Here is a 16,735-nt window from a genome sequence, read left to right on the forward strand (position 1 = left end):
CCATCTGTTTACTGGGCACTGAACTGTGAATTGTGGTTCATGGGCAAATAAGTAGAAAAATTATTATCCCTTTCCTGAAGGAAACTGGATAAATGGATTTAAGATATTCCTATTATAATTGTCTTTTCCTAGATGGAACAAGAGTACGTCAGGGGCCCAGTGATATCTGGGGCATGGTTTAGAGGGAAAAATTAAAGAAGGATATTATACCAAAATACTTTATAATAATTATATCACCCTATTCAACTGAAATTTTCATATTCTTTTTCGGTCAAATTTTGGGAAGGCCTATTACAATGCAAGTGAGGGTGATGAAAATAGTAACCCATATGTGTAGATTATAGAAACCAATGTTGATTATCTACATTATGGTTTTCAAACATTTTAAGCGGTAGAACCTTTTTTTCAAATCAAAAGCCTACCCAGAAGCCCAATAAACATGGGTAAAAATGGCTGATATTCTGGCTGAAGTGGTGTGGAAGAACTGGTACCCTGCGCACCGAGCACTTCTCCTAACTCCTGTCCCTCCAGGCAGTACCTGCAGCACCACCCAGAGCTGTACAGAGCAAGGTTTGAAAATCACAAATCTCAGACTAACTCCTTCGTTTCAGAAACTGAGGCCCAGAGAGCTGAAGTGACTTATCCAAAGTTATGTAATTACTGTCAACAGAAGGACTGAAGCCCGGCTCTCTGAATCCTAGAGCACTGTGCTTTCAACTGTTTTATCTGGTATTCCTAAAGGATAAATTCTATAGAATAGATTAGCTCCTAGCAGTGGGAGTCCCTCTAGGGAGAGAAATGTCAGAGGCTTTCAGTATCCAGAGGGTCTTGCTTCAAATTCTGTTGCTCCTTCAGGACCATGTACAGGGAGCATTGCCTCAAAAGGCTTCTCTTCCCACTTGGAAATCATCTTGAAGTTGTCTCGTAAATAAGGAAATAGGACTACTTTCTCCAAATATTTATTTTATAATGACTTTATTGCTCTGAATTTCCATGCATCACAGAGAACTTTTAACCATTAGGTGTCTTGACTTCCTGCTTGTGAAAAGTGGCATGACTCTGATCAAGAAGTGTAGCTCCTTTTCATAAGTATTTTTGTGTTTATTTGTAAGTGGAAGCCCAAATTAGAAATAACTGATTTGGTTGAGTTGCTGGTTAATAAATCAGCCATAGTGCAGATTTTCTCTTGTTAATTGAGAGTTCAGAGCCAACAGCATCTGGCATGATAGCAAACACTTAATAGATGTCTTTAATTAAGTGAATAAATTAAAGTGATATGTTTTATCTAGCAAATAAAGTTTAACAATATATTAATCTGATTTCTGACTACAGATTGGGGCGGGTGGACATTATTTGTGCCATATGCAATTGTTATATCCCAGGCATCAATAATGCTCACATTGAGATCCTGAAAAATGTCCTTTATGGCAAGATATTGGATGTAACCATGAAAGTCACTAAATCTCTCCACATCAGTGTGCATCTCCCTGATGTTTTCTGCCTTGATGATAACCACAGTGTCTGGGCTTCTCAGAAGAAGGCGCTGAACTGCATCATGGATACTGACGGCCCTTCGGAGAAAAACATTAATGGGAAAGGGTCTGAAGTGCTGGCCCAGAGAGATAACAATGATAGTACTTTTTCCTCCTCCAGTTCTGTCAATAACCCGAGCGATGTACTCAATCTCTTTGACTGAATAGGCCAGTGATACAACCAAGGGGTAACTATGCTTTTGCCACTGGATTTTGATATTCTTGTCCAAGTCCACAGCAAATTGTTTTTGAAATTTTCCAGATTCATGCAGATCCACTGACTTCAGGGCTGATGACAAAGGAAAAAAAGTTACAAAGGTCATAAAAATAGAAGAAAAGATTTGGTGTTTATGATTAAATAAGTTAATCCTGACTAATTTATTATAGGTTTAAATGAGAGAATAGTTTGAAAATTATTGAGCAACCAAAAGTGTTATACAAATAAGAAATTATATCTGCCCCTCTGTAGAACCATGTAGAACCAAATTGACTGGCGATGGTGAGCACTGAGATCACTTCACTGGAGGATGATGGAGTCACTTTTGTGGGTATTAGTTTTGTACGTTTTGCTAACTATAGACTAAGTTCATTTGAAGATAGAGAAAGATACCAATTGATGTCTTTATATTTCAAAAAACAAGTAGCCCTATTTCCCCAAGTCCTCTGTAAGTTCCCTTAAGACTGGAATTATATTTTATACTTCTGTGTTTCTTTTACATATGCATTAAATGGCACTGAATACATCATCTATAATAATAATATTACTACTCATTTGTGAAGGACTTTACAGTTTACAAAGCATTTATTAGGACTGATCTATTCATTTACTTCAAAGCTCAATATATATGCATATATATATTTAATTGCCATATTGTAGAAAAGAAAACCAAGAGATGAAATGACCTGTTCAAGATTACACAACTAGTAAGTGACAGAATCTGTACCTAAACTTGAAGTTTCTCACAATTCTTGTGAAAGTAGTCTACCCAATCTTAAAACTTTTGAAAAGTATAATATGGATAGAAGAAAATGAAGTCCCTTCATTTTTCATCGTATTAATTAGACCCTTGTCAAACTATCAAGGCCAGCTGCTTTGTAGCTAGAACTTCTGAGGAAAATGTGTAGTAAAGGATTATTAATGCTTTGTAACATGTATCATCTTAGAAGTAAAGGGCTGCACTTAAAATCTTAACCAGTGTGGTTTGAAAATAGTGATGCTGGAGGGTTGGGTGGAGGAAAAGGGCAGAATTTTTTCTTCATTCCGCTTCTAACATATTTCAGTTTCCTTTTCCAAAGCACACTGTAGCCATACAGTTTAACTTTTAACAATATGTGCAACAGATGTTTTGCTACCACAACTTGAAAGGTCAGCCAAGAGGGTAGGTAGCTCAATAATTTAGTACTTTCTATAAACTAAGAGACCCACAGTTATAGGATGTGATGCTAGAGGTTATCCCCAGACCCTTAATTTTATAGATGAGGAAACTGAGGTCTGGTGGAGTTTAGTCATTTACCAGAGGTCACAATTTAAAACTCTCCCCTTCTGTTGGAGGGGATCCAAGGCCCTACTGATTTTCGCTTTTTACTGGGAGGATCAGCTTACACCCTAAGTTGGAGATCACAAGAGTGGCATCCTGTCAGGAAGGCCAACAGGGAGCCACACCAGCTGCACTGTCCCCAGTGGTAAAAGCCAGGGTCCAGGACAGGCAGTGACAGTTTTCCAGGTAAGAGTGCTAAGATCTACTAGTGGATTCTGAATTAGTATTGATGCATTCTTGGTTTAGTAAAAGGAGCAACTGGACTAGGATTCTAGCAAATGGATTCTAGCCCCAACTCTGATGTGAACTAATGATAATCATTGCAATAGCTGTTGTTTACTGGGCACTTTCTGAGTGCTCATGTGTCTTGCAATGTGTTAAATATTTTATAACCATTACCTCATTTACTCTTTATAACCACCGCCAGATGCTGTTGTTATTTTTAGTTCATTGATGAGGAAAATAAGTACTATGCCCAAGGTCATGGCTTCTAAGTGGCACAATCTAGGTCTGTTAGGCTCCAAAGCCCCTACTTTTAACCACTGTGCCTACCTGATGTGAAGCCATTATCTTACTCCTAGCATCTGTGCTTCCATGGTATAATAATAGTGATGACAGCTTACACCAAAGGGAACTTAGTATGTAGCAAACAGTATTCTAAATGCATTGCGTATATTACCTCATTTTACCAGGTGGGTACTATTTTCATCTCCATTTTACAGATGAGGGAACTAAGGACAAAATCACTATGTAGTTATGTAACTTGCCCAAGCCCATCCAGCTAGGACATGTAGAGGCCATATTTTGATCCCAAGACATCTGGATTTAGAATCCACACCCTTAATCATCATGCCATCTGTAGAAGGTGGACAGTATAATATCTTATTATTGTCTGCTCTGTCCATGATTTTCTGAGCATGCTGGATAAATACTGAAGTGTGAATTTTGCAGGGATAGGCATGGAGTAAACCTTTTTCTAAACTGGCTCCCTTCTAGTCAATAAATGTATTCTTTTAAAGAAAAGACAATGATGTCTTGTGAAAAGTGTTGGTGTGCTGTGATTAACAAATATGAAAAAGAAGAGGCATTTCCCATATTCATTTCTCCCCTTGAAATGAAAAAGATGTTTCTGAAAAGGATATGAGTAATAGCTTAGACAGGCATACTCTTGATACTGCTTTTGAAGTATTCAATCCACTGGCGGATCGTGGAATCTCCCATTAGATGTATGAATTTTCCTCTCAGGCATTCTTTCATTTCGATTGGAGCCAAACTACAGGAGACAGGATTCCATGTGTCTTTCCAGACATGTCCACTGGGGATTGTGGATGCCATTCCAAACTTGCATTTCTTTTTCATTGGAGCTGTCTTTTCTGCTAAAGAATCAACAAGATAGGATCTTCTAAAATATCACTTTACCCATCAGTATTTATTAAGAACCAACTGTCTTTTCTAAGTATCCTTTTAATAGGGTGTGAGGATGGAGGAAAAGCCTTATTGAAGCATCATTATCTTAATGGAATACTTATTTTTCAGAAAAAATTTTCTCTGATAAGAATTTTCTAAATGATACCCATTAATGTTCATTATAGAGAACAAGATTTCTCCCAGGAAAAAGGCCTTCTAGGTAAAATTTAAGTATTTGTTTGCCTTCTTATGAAAGGAAAGACATCAATTCTTGCTTAGTAATGAAAACTCAATTATCTTGTCATTTTATCCCACTTTACCCCCAAGTTTATCACACACTGTCCTAGTGTGTTTTTTGTTTCTGTTTTTCTTTCTTTCAAAGAGCTCAGATTTTTATTGAACGTGTTACTAAAGAGGTTTAGTCAAAAAGACCAAAGCCCATGTCATCATCAGACTCTTCAGATTCTTCTTTCTTTGCTTCCACTTTCTTCTTTTCAGCTGGGGCAGCAGTGGTGGGGCGGGCGGGACCTGCTGCTGGGGCAGCACCAGCTGCTGGGGGCAGGTCCACCAGTCCCCACGTTGCAGATGAGGCTCCCGATGTTTACATTCGCCAAAGCCTTTGCAAACAAGCCTGGCCAGAAAGGTTCAACATTTACACCAGCTGCTTTAATGAGGGCATTGATCTTATCCTCCGTGACCGTCACCTCAGCGTCGTGCAGGATGAGGGCCAAGTAGATGCAGGTGACCTCCGAGACAGAGGCCATGGTGGGGGCGAGTGCTAAATGGGGGCTGCCGGGTGTGGTGCTTGTCGCCATATGAAGTGAGGGCCTCTCCCCAACGCGGCTTTAGCTTCCTCGGAAGGATGGAGCACCTTAGCGGCAGCTGAGGACTGTCATAGTGTCTTAAATGCCACAATCAAACTGTAAATCCTTTAAGTGCATGGAAATATAAAAAAAATTAACAACTAATTTGGTTTGGGACCTGGACAGTCCACATGGATATGGCTGTAGGCTGGAGCAGAGTCCTGGAGGTCCAGAACAGGCCAGGTATTAACCCGTTGGTCACTGGTTTGTGAAGAGTCTGGGAATCTGATGGACTGACGTATCTAGCCTTGGTGGTCTTGGGGCAGTGATTATCCACCAACCAAAGGAAGTGGTTTAATATTTTAATAACCGGTATGAGTATCCTTGTGTATCCTGGGTGAAAAATGCCATTTCTACCTGTAGGTCGTATATACACTTCAGTGTAAATGAGTTCAGTAGCAATTAGCAAGTTGTTAATGTCGAATTTAAAGGGACACAAAAGTTCTTGCCTTAAATCATTTTAGATAATGATTTCCTAGGATGTTTTGAGCCAAAGAAATTGAAGAGCAATTAATAAATATAAGTGTGGAATTGCTATTTTATATGTTAAAATGTTTGAAAGGCGGCAAAGACAAAGAGGGGGAAATTGTAATGAATTGACTTATAGAGGGCAGGTTAGAAACCTCTAGATGGTGATTCTTGTGCTTGTAGCAATGTGGGAAGTGCTGATGGTGGTGGTTTGGGAATAAGACCTAGGTGCAAATTAGGAGAGAGTTTTGACATTTGAAGGTTGATGTGTCTGATGGGCAGGTTATCTGTTGCCTGATAGATAATGATAAGATTGATGATGAGAGTTATATTTATTTATTTATTTTTATTATTTTTGGCTGTGTTAGGTCTTCGTTACTGCACGCGGGCTTTCTCTAGTTGTGGCGAGCGGGGGCTACTCTTCCTTGTGGTGCACGGGCTTCTCATTGCGGTGGCTTCTCTTGCTGTGGAGCATGGGCTCTAGGCACACGGGCTTCAGCAGTTGTGGCACGTGGGCTCAGTAGTTGTGTCTCGTGGGCTCTAGAGCACAGGCTCAGTAGTTGTGGCTCACGTGACATGTGGGATCTTAGTTGCTCCGTGATATGTGGGATCTTCCTGGACCAGGGCTCCGTGACATGTGGGATCTTCCTGGACCGGGGCTCAAACCCATGTCCCCTGCATTGGCAGGCGGATTCTTAACCACTGCACCACCAGGGAAGCCCTCAGGATGAGAGTTATAAAACAGGTTTATGATTCTATTCATTTATTCACTTAGGTAACTGGCATCTTGACCTACCATAGACCAGCCTGATAAGCAGAGTAACAATAGGACAGGTAATAGTGAATAAGTCTGCAAAAAGAAGAAATGCTTTAAATGGGACTAGTACTAAGTACCACCCATCAAACACAGGGAGAACTTACTGTTGCATTTGGAGACAGTAATGGCGCCAAACTTTTTCATCATCTCTATACCCACATTTGACCTTAACGAGACAAATATAGAAATTAATCTGCAGGTGGCCCCAAGATCAGGAAACACAAGAAGCCACATTACCCATTGCTTCAGTTATTTCTTGTGATAATAACTGACTACTTTGCCCACGGTTCCAAACCATTTATTAAATTTACATTTCTTGGCCTATTAGTCCAGGGAGTACAGATCCCCAGAAAGTGTACAAGGTAAGTTTTTGAGAAGCAGAAAAAATATATTAGATCCCATGCATATTCACACATGTCTATTTCTCCTCCTCTTTTAATTTTTACTTTATTTATATTTTTTGTTTCAATGATAAGTGTTAAATATCCCAAACCTTTAGGGACTACTGGAGAGTGGGCACTGTCCCCAAATGAATTCACAGACCTTTTCTAAAATGGCTCTTCACAGAGTCCCGAAGTTGATATACTCATAGTAGTTTCCTTTAGATCAACAGATAGGCCAAATCATTACTATATTTGCCCGGGTAGTCTCCAGAAATAACTATTTACCTTTCAAAGAGGCTTCTTTCTTGTTTGCTAAGATAAGACACGGCCTTGTTTTTGGAATGCATGTGGGTGAGTGCAGCACAGGGTATATGTGGAGGCTTCACGCAGTAGAAGGCTTCTTGGTCTCGACTATCCAGGTACTCACACAGTTCAGCACTTGAATTTAAAACCAGGGCGCAATCAGTATTGACATGGGAGGTGCCATTGGCAAACTGGCCTGTGAAGATCACCCTGTCATAGCCTTGGTTCCTTGCCCTCCAGAGAGCCGACACCCCTTCACTGGGGAGGATGAACAGGACAGACAGAGACACCCGGCCCTCCCAGAACAGGGTGAAGCTGACAAGGTAGGTGCCATTGTTGAAGTCTGTCACCTTTCCCGAAGCGCCTGCCTTCAGGACTGGGGAGGACATCCTGGCCCTCAGGAAATCCCCGCCATATTCCTTCCTGCGTCCCAAGTGGTCCCTCACCTCCAGCAGGACGTCTAGCTGATCCCCCCTGCAGTATGTGTCTCGAGGGCTGAGGAGGGTGGCTTTGCTGTGTGTGGCGCTGGTGGTGGAGCTCACGTTGGTGAAGGGTCTGGGTGGGATCAGCTGGTCTAGTTTCTCCATGATCCCCTTTATTCTTAGCTCAGTCTCTGTTGGTGAAACTGCTGGATCCAGTGGTGCTGCAGGACATGATTTCATGATGAAATTCCTGTGATGGAGGGAGATGGGCAACTTGAGTACAGTCCATAACTGAAATGACAAGGAATACAATAAAGAACAAAGAAAATGTGCTTATTTAATGTAATAATTTTGGTAGGTTAGCCAACTTCTCTTTTATAAAATGATGGGAGGTACAAAAATTAAAAATATATTGAGATTTCACTATTTCTGTTTTTTTTTTTTTTTTTTTGGCTGCACTGCATGACTTGCAGGATTTTAGTTCCCTGACCAGGGATTGAACTCCAAGGTCCTTGGGAGTGAAAGTGCAGAGTCCTAAGCATTGGATTGCCAGGGAACTCCCATCAGTGGCTAATCTATTTTGAATGAGCCACTCCACCCTAAAGAGCCCTGGGATCTTTTTCCTTAAAGTGGTGATCATAAAATATACTTTCACTGGGCAGTCATGGAGACCAAATGAGAAAATGCTTTTTAATTGCATAGCAGAGAACAAATGTTTATTGTTCAATTATTTTTTATCTTAAAACTAGAATTCAGTCATTTAAATAAATCCTTAAGAAAATGTTTAAGAAGCATGGAAATTTTATGTAATATACAATTATCTATTTTTTTCTATTTCACTTTTTACACTTTGATTAAATTGTGATATTTATTAGTAATTTTCAGATTGCTTTAGCTAACAGCACATAAGAAGCATAGGCTTATAAAATATTTATTTTCTAATCATAAAATAACACTGATTTATTATTAAAAATGAGAGAATGCCACAATTCTATAGGAAATAAAATTCAGTCACACCAACCATTGATAACTACTCTTGCCGTTTGGGTGATTTTATCTCATCCTCTATATAACAATTTCACATGATTGTGAATAAACTGAATATTTACCAATGAATTTTGATTTAAAAAAAAGTGTAATTAAAAACTTTCCACCTTATGTCAAAGGACCACATAATATTCCAGCCTATGGAATATTTCACTTATTCCTGTCTTTTTAGATATTTATTGCATTCAGCTTTTCTCTATTACTTACGATTCTGTAAAGAACACTTTTTGGTATAAATCTTTCATAGTAATATCTCCAAATTTCCAATAAAGGCAGAATAGCTTGTACTGGACTAACTATGATTAACATTGTTACTGTTTTATTATTTGACACGTGAAGATTTTAAAAAATAAAAACATTTTAATTTATCAAATAAGAGACAGTAATAGCAAACATTTATTATGTGCCAGGTACAATGCCAAATGTTTTTCATATGTTAGCCAATTAATCCTCACAATAATATATGGGGTATTTATTTTTATGACCCAATTTTCAGATGATGAAACTGGTTCACAGCGAAGTTAAGGGACTTAGCCAAGCTTGTATAGCTAGTCAGCAACAGAGTCAGGTTTTAATCCCAGGCAAGTATCTCTAAAAATGAGCTACCCAGTGTGGCAAACATGCAGTAAGACTAAAATTCTCTTTCACTGTTGGTTTAGGTGTGAATGGCACCACATTTCTGGAACACAGTTCTATAGCATATGTACAAGACCTTTAACAATGTTCACTGCATTTATCAATAACTCTATTTCTGAGAACTCAGTGAGTCATAGTAATATCTCCAAATTTCCAATAAAGGCAGAGTAGCTTGTATTGGACTAATTCTCCTGTAGAGAACAGTGATTAGCTCTACAGAAGGGACAACACTGGACTTGCATTTTAAAAAGTGCTGGGGCTTCCCCAGCGGTCTAGTGGTTAAGACTCCACACTTCCACTGCAGGGGGCACAGGTTCGATCTCTGGTAGGAGAACTAAGATCCCACATGCCAGCGGCGGGATCAAAAAGAAAAAAAGAGACAACTGCTAACTAAAGTTCTTCAAGCTGAAGTGAAATTACACCAAAAAGACACATAGATCTTCAGGAAGGAATGAAAAGCACCAGAAATGATAAATATATGTATTAATATAAAATACTGTGTGTTTATCTCCTAGTTTCTTTAAAGTGCGTACAATTATTTAAGAACTGCAATTTTGTAATAATATGACAACTATAGCATAAAGAATGGGGGGAATAAATGGAAATAAATTGTTGAAAGGTTATTACAGATTACATGAAGTAGCACAATATTAACTCTAAAAGTTAAGAATGTGTATTGTAATCTCTAGAGAAACCACTTTAGAAAGACAACTTAGAGCTGTAAAAATAATAGAGAAACTGAAAGGAAATACTAAAAAAAAACCAACAAAAATAACAACCCAAAATAAGGCAGGAAATGGGGAACAGAGGAATAAAAACCAGAATGGCTGGGCAGAAAACAAATAGCAAAATGATGGACCTAAATCCACCCATATTAATAATTCCATTAAAAGTAAGTAGACTAAACACTTCATTAAAAGTCAGAGATAATACTCTTCCTGGGATTAAAGTAGTGTAATCAAACTCAAAAGAAAAAGAATACTGTTTTGGAATAGTTAGAGTGTGAAGATTTTTAAAAGACAGTATGTATAAATAAAATAATGTTCTGTAGTCAATGCATTCATTTATGTATATTTTAATATTTTGAAATATTTAAAATATTTTGATATTAAAAGTTATAGTTTGGCATTAAAATTTACGGTTTTATCAAATTTTTCAAGAATTTTTATTAAATGAATTTGTGATCAATGTTTCAATATTTGAGATAATTCATTTATAAAAAGGTGAAGCTGTTATATTTTCACCTATGTGATTAGTAATACATTCTAGAAAGAAAGTTTTACTAGAATCATATTAATAAATGAAGTGTTAAATTTTTTTAAAGGCAGAGATAAAACAGCAAGACCCAACTATTTGCTATCTACAAGGAATGTAGTTTAAGTATAAAGATACCTATAGGTTGAAAGTGAATGGATGGAAAACAATATACCATGTAAGCATAAAAAAGCTAACATTAATGTTAAAGGATTTCAAATGGATTAAAGACCTAAATGTAAGGCCAGAAACTATCAAACTCTTAGAGGAAAATGTAGGCAGAACACTCTGACATTAATCACAGCAAGATCCTTTCTGACCCACCTCCTAGAGTAATGGAAATAAAAACAAAAATAAACAAATGGGACCTAATGAAACTTCAAAGCTTTTGCACAGCAAAGGAAACCATAAACAAGACCAAAAGACAACCCTCAGAATGGGAGAAAATATTTGCTAATGAAGCAACTGACAAAGGATTAATCTCCAAAATTTACAAGCCGCTCATGCAGCTCAATAACAAAAAAACAAACAACCCAACCCAAAAATGGGCAGAAGACCTAAATAGACATTTCTCCAAAGAAGATATACAGACTGCCAACAAACACATGAAAGAATGCTCAACATCATTAATCATTAGAGAAATGCAAATCAAAACTACAATGAGATATCATCTCACACCAGTCAGAATGGCCATCATCAAAAAATCTAGAAACAATAAATGCTGGAGAGGGTGTGGAGAAAAGGGAACACTCTTGCACTGCTGGTGGGAATGTGAATTGGTTCAGCCACTGTTGAGAACAGTATGGAGGTTCCTTAAAAAACTACAAATAGAACTACCATATGACCCAGCAATCCCACTACTGGGCATATACCCTGAAAAATCCAAAATTCAAAAAGAGTCATGTACCAAAATGTTCATTGCAGCTCTATTTACAATAGCCCGGAGATGGAAACAACCTAAGTGCCCATCATCGGATGAATGGATAAAGAAGATGTGGCACATGTATACAATGGAATATTACTCAGCCATAAAAGGAAACGAAATTGAGCTATTTGTAATGAGGTGGATAGACCTAGAGTCTGTCATACAGAGTGAAGTAAGTCAGAAAGAAAAAGACAAATACCGTATGCTAACACATATATATGGAATTTAAGAAAAAAAAATGTCATGAAGAACCTAGGGGTAAGATAGGAATAAAGACACAGACCTACTGGAGAACGGACTTGAGGTTATGGGTAGGGGGAAGGATGAGCTGTGACAGGGCGAGAGAGAGTCATGGACATATACACACTAACAAACGTAGTAAGGTAGATAGCTAGTGGGAAACAGCCGCATGGCACAGGGATATTGGCTCGGTGCTTTGTGACAGCCTGGAGGGGTGGGATAGGGAGGGTGGGAGGGAGGGAGACGCAAGAGGGAAGACATATGGGAACATATGTATATGTATAACTGATTCACTTTGTTGTAAAGCAGAAACTAACACACCATTGTAAAGCAATTATACCCCAATAAAGATGTTAAAAAAAAAAGTAGATTTCAAGACAAAGAGTATCACCAGACATAAAGATGGACATTTCTTAGTGATAACAGCATCAATTGGTCTGAAAACATAGCAACCTTAAATGTGTATGTGCCTACGTATCCATGTATTTATATGTGAAACAAAAATGGACAGAACTAAAGGGAGAAGTAGAAAAATCCACAATCAGGATCAGAAATGAAAAAATCTCTCAGTAGTTGCTGCAGGAACTAAATTAAAAAATGAGTAAGTACCAAATGTAAAATAGCTAGTGGGAAGCACCTGCATAGCACAGGGAGATCAGTGGGGTGAGATAGGGAGGGTGGGAGGGAGGCGAAAGAAGGAGGGGATGTGGGGATATATGTATACATATAGCTGATTCACTTTGTTATACAGCAGAAACTAACACAACATCGTAAAGCAATTATACTCCAATAAAGATGTTTTAAATAAAAGAGTAAGTACCTAGAGGATCTGAACATTATCTTAGTAACATCTTTTAACCATACAGTACATTATCAGATGTTTTTAAACTGCTACAACTTCACATGAAAATTATAAGTGATTTTCAGTATGGTAGAATAATATTCTCTGCACAATTTTTTTTTAGTAGAAAAGTAACAGGAAAATTCTGATTCAAGGTGGAGGAGTAAGCACATATTATAGCCTCGATTTCCCACCATAAAATTGTATAAACGGCAGAAAAGAACTTAAAATTTTCTAATTGTTCTGGGAAATAGGAAGAGATACCTTATATGGACCAGAACTTATAAGCAGTCTCCTGAAGAACGAAATGCAGATGAGATTAGCTCAAAGAAGGAAACCATGGCTCCAACGCATGTAGATGAGGCTTTGGCAAAAGAAGGAAGTCACTGCAGGGACATTACCAACATGGAGGAGGGTGATAACTGGAATAAAAAGGGGTGAAGGGGAGGCTCACAGGAGGACAAACCAGGCAGGTTGACACCTCCTTATTTCCCCGCCCGTGCCTGGGCCAGACAGCTAGAAACAGGGACTTCTGTACTCTGGTGAGAGTAAAAACTACAGATATTTAAGCTGGAGAGGTGGGTAGGACCCAGTGTGCCTGGCAACCCTTTAGAAAAGTGGGGAGCGTTTGTTGCCCTGCAGCACTTTTTGCATCTCTGCCACAAACATGCTGGAGCAAACAGGTAACAGCACTGCACACTGGCCACCACAGAATCTCAGGTGTAAGAAAGTACACAACCAAGAATTAGCAAAAAGTTTTCATGAAAGGTAACTCATGCGAGGGACTTCCCTGGTGGTCCAGTGGTTAATACTCCATGCTTCCATTGCAGGGGGCACGGGTTGGATCCCTGGTTGGGGAACTAAGATCCTGCAAGCCACGTGGCGTGGCCAAAAAAAAAAAAAAGTAACTCATGAGAGAGAGGTATCAGCTTCAACAAAGAGGAGACATCCAAGGGAACAGAATTAATAGAAAAATCAAAATTTTAGAACAAGTATACTTTCTGTACTCAGAGAGATCTAGACAATATTGGATCTGTGAACTAGTGAGTCTTTCAAGATCTTGGAAAGTAAAATCCTACTGTTCCTTATGCAAAAGTCAGTTGGATTCCTTTACACCAGCAGTAAGCAATTAGAGAATGTATTTAAAAGGACACTATTGACAACAGCAACAGAAAAATTATGAAGTACCGTGGTATCACTCTAACAAAAGATGTATAAGACCTGAATGCAAAAGTTATAAAATTTAGTGAAAGATCTTGAAGAAGACCTGTATAGATGGAGAGAGATTACATGTTGATAAACAGCAAAATAATATTATAAACATATCAGTTTTCTCAATTTGATCTATATGGCTAATGTCATGGACTTACAATTTAAGTAGAATTTTTCACTAAATTTGACAGTCTGATTCTAAAATATATAAGAGAGAGTGAAGAGCCAAGACTGGCCGAAAACTAAAGAAGTTTTCAAAACTAATTATGAAGCTCTGTTAACTATAGCCATGTGGTATTGATACAGGGAAGACAAATTGTTCAATGGAATAGAACGAAGAGCCCACAGAGGGACCTGTATTTATTAGAGATTTTGATATACAACAAAAATGACATGATAAATCAGCTTGGAAAGGAAGGATTACAAAATAAAAAGAGCTGAAAAAGTGGTTATCCATATGGAAATAAAAGAAAAATCAGCAAAAAAAAAAAAAAAAAAAATCCAAGTACATTACAGGGCTAAATGTCTAAAGCAACCTTTAAAACTTTAAGTAGAATATTTAGATAAATAATTTGATGTCGGCATAGGGAAGGGTTTATTAGTACTCAAGAAGTATTAACAGTAAAAAGTATTAACAGTAAAAAGTATTAACAGTATTCACAGTAACAGTATTAACATAAATTTTACTACATAAACATGAAAATATTCTGTTGTTCAGAGGTTCCTTGGAGAAGGTGTAAAGACAAGCTAAGCATTGGGAGAAGACTGTTGCAATGCAAATATAAGTGACAAAAGAAGAATGTGTGTATACACACACACACACACACACACACACACACACACGCAGTATTATCCTCTCTCATATTGCATGATTATTTTCAAGTACCTTGGCTCTTAAAGGTGCGTAAGCTGTTGAAACTCCCCTACTACAATCTATAGGTCTGTTTGTTTGGACTTTTCTAGAACAGATGAAGTGTCGAGTAAAATGTACTTTTGTAAAACACATAAAGAAAGCAGTTCCTACCTTTGTGGAGTTTTGGAAAACTGTAAAAGTGATCCAGGAGGCTAATACAAACAACAACACCAACAGTGACTTATGATTTGTTATTCTCATTGTCATGATTGGGATCCTAAAAGAGACAATACAAAAACGGGCACAAAACCAGGAAAGAAATGCAGAAATACTTGAAAAGTTTATGCCTCCTGATTCTTTTTGTCCTCGTATGAGTTACTCCCAGAATTGAAACTTGGTCCTCCTGCTGCTCTTGCTGTCTCCCAGCTGCCTTTATTAGCTTGTACCTCAAGAGAGTACACAAAACGATATATGTGCTCTTTGCAGTTAGTATGTTTTCCTCGTCATCTTCTGAGAATGGAGCCCACCATGGACTGTAAGAAATTGAGCAACTAAGGGCCTGATGGATGCAGGGTTGCTCATGCTTAGAGGAAGTTTCCAGGCTATGTGTCATCTAACAGGTTTCCTATTCTCTTCCCTTAAACAGGAAGAGCAGACACAAAACATCCCAATAAATACTGACTCTGATAATCACATTCTTCTGGGGCCCTTTTAATGTAACTTGATTTTTCCAGCTTCCTTTTTACTAATCTGTTAATAGAGTCCCCTTTCTTGTCTTACCAGCCTTTCTAGCACCCCTCAAGCTTGAAAAGATTTGTTTTAAAATTCAGATTTCTCTCTTTCTTTAAAAAATGTTCTAGGCTTTATCAACGTTTTCTATGGTTACATCTTCATTTCTGTCTTTGCCCTGGAATTTCAAGCTGTCTTTTAAAATCAGATGGCTTAAACACTGCCCTTCTAAAATTTTCTCATCTCTCAAAATTTTCTCTCCCCTAGAAGCACCTCCTACCCTAGATCCCCAGTTTATACATAGACATTAGAAGTTTCTGCACCCAAGAATAAACATTACTCCTTTCCCTGACCTCCCCAACTTTGCAAATATTTTCATACCTTTAGTTTAAAGACTGCTTAATTCCATACACAGGAACTATGGTGAGCTGGGTGGTAAGGCTTTGTTCTGAAGCCACCGGTGTATTACGGGTGTACCTCTCCTCTGTGCCAAGACATATCACAGGTGTAAATTGCAGTCTGCATACTTTGAGCTTAGATCCAGAATACTCTGCTTGTTTCAGGTAAGGTGAGTATCAGGCTTGCCAGCCCCACCTTAAGGAGGTTCCTGGATCACAGCTGCAGTTCTCAGTTCATGCAGAGGTGGGGAGGAGAAATGAAATTCTCAGTATGGTTAAATTAGATAATTTTAATGTTCTTAGACTTTATTAATTTTAGTAAGTGTACAATAAATACCTGACAAGGAAATGTGTGAATGAATCTGGAAGTTTGAATGAATTGTCATCTGTGAAAAGCTGAACCACTTAATCTCCACCTGAGCCTTGTCATCAAGACCCAGTTGCCAGATTCTGGTGCGTATTATCTAGTACAGAGTAGGTACCCGGTAAAATTTGCTGAATTAAGAAAGAACCTCAAATACAATGTAGGCAAGGCAATGATATTGATTCACTCTGAGACCAAGAGAGTGACCGCTTACAGTCATGGGTTTGAATCCATCTGGGATTTGTATTCTTGAACCGATAGAAATGATGCCAGAAAAAGCACGTGCCCAGGACAAATGCACCAGCGCTCATAGGACGCAGTAGCTGATTACACTGTGGATCCTTCCACAGTTTCATTAGTGCTGCCCCACACAGGAAGTTAAACATCTTTAAACATCTACACCAATCCTTTCAGTCATATGTATAAGCAAGAAATCAAGACCTATTTCACAAGGATCTTTAGGATTTTGATAATGCTCCCAACATCCTTCATCATGCTCTATG

The 16,735-nt window shown here is 38.2% G+C and overlaps 1 protein-coding gene, 1 long non-coding RNA gene and 1 pseudogene across 4 annotated transcripts in view; 1 reads left to right on the forward strand and 2 right to left on the reverse strand.

Annotated features, from left to right (window-relative positions):
• Positions 1-7,972, forward strand: part of LOC125965149 (uncharacterized) — an 86,928-nt gene extending 78,956 nt beyond the window's left edge. Inside the window, exon 3 of the long non-coding RNA XR_007478714.1 lies at positions 7,917-7,972. This is a non-coding gene — a long non-coding RNA (uncharacterized LOC125965149). The remainder of the gene's footprint in view (positions 1-7,916) is intronic.
• LOC101287141 (NXPE family member 4) lies at positions 1,232-15,038 on the reverse strand. 3 transcript variants are annotated; one of them, XM_033434553.2, is made up of 5 exons: positions 14,913-15,038; positions 7,294-8,024; positions 6,730-6,791; positions 4,237-4,446; positions 1,232-1,821 (listed from the first exon to the last, which is right to left on the reverse strand). In XM_033434553.2, exons 1-5 carry the CDS (start codon positions 15,006-15,008, stop codon positions 1,286-1,288), a joined length of 1,635 nt encoding a protein of 544 aa, XP_033290444.1. In that variant the 5' UTR covers positions 15,009-15,038; the 3' UTR covers positions 1,232-1,285. The 3 variants fall into 3 exon arrangements, with proteins under 3 accessions (XP_033290444.1, XP_049569177.1, XP_049569178.1); XM_049713220.1 differs by having other exon boundaries at positions 7,294-7,983; positions 14,913-15,020; XM_049713221.1 differs by lacking the exon at positions 14,913-15,038 and having other exon boundaries at positions 7,294-7,446; positions 7,758-7,896.
• LOC101287562 (60S acidic ribosomal protein P1-like) lies at positions 4,887-5,391 on the reverse strand (annotated as a pseudogene).
• Positions 15,039-16,735: the final 1,697 nt, after the last annotated feature.

Source organism: Orcinus orca, chromosome 8, assembly GCF_937001465.1.
Source record: "Orcinus orca chromosome 8, mOrcOrc1.1, whole genome shotgun sequence".
Lineage (NCBI taxonomy): Eukaryota > Metazoa > Chordata > Mammalia > Artiodactyla > Delphinidae > Orcinus > Orcinus orca.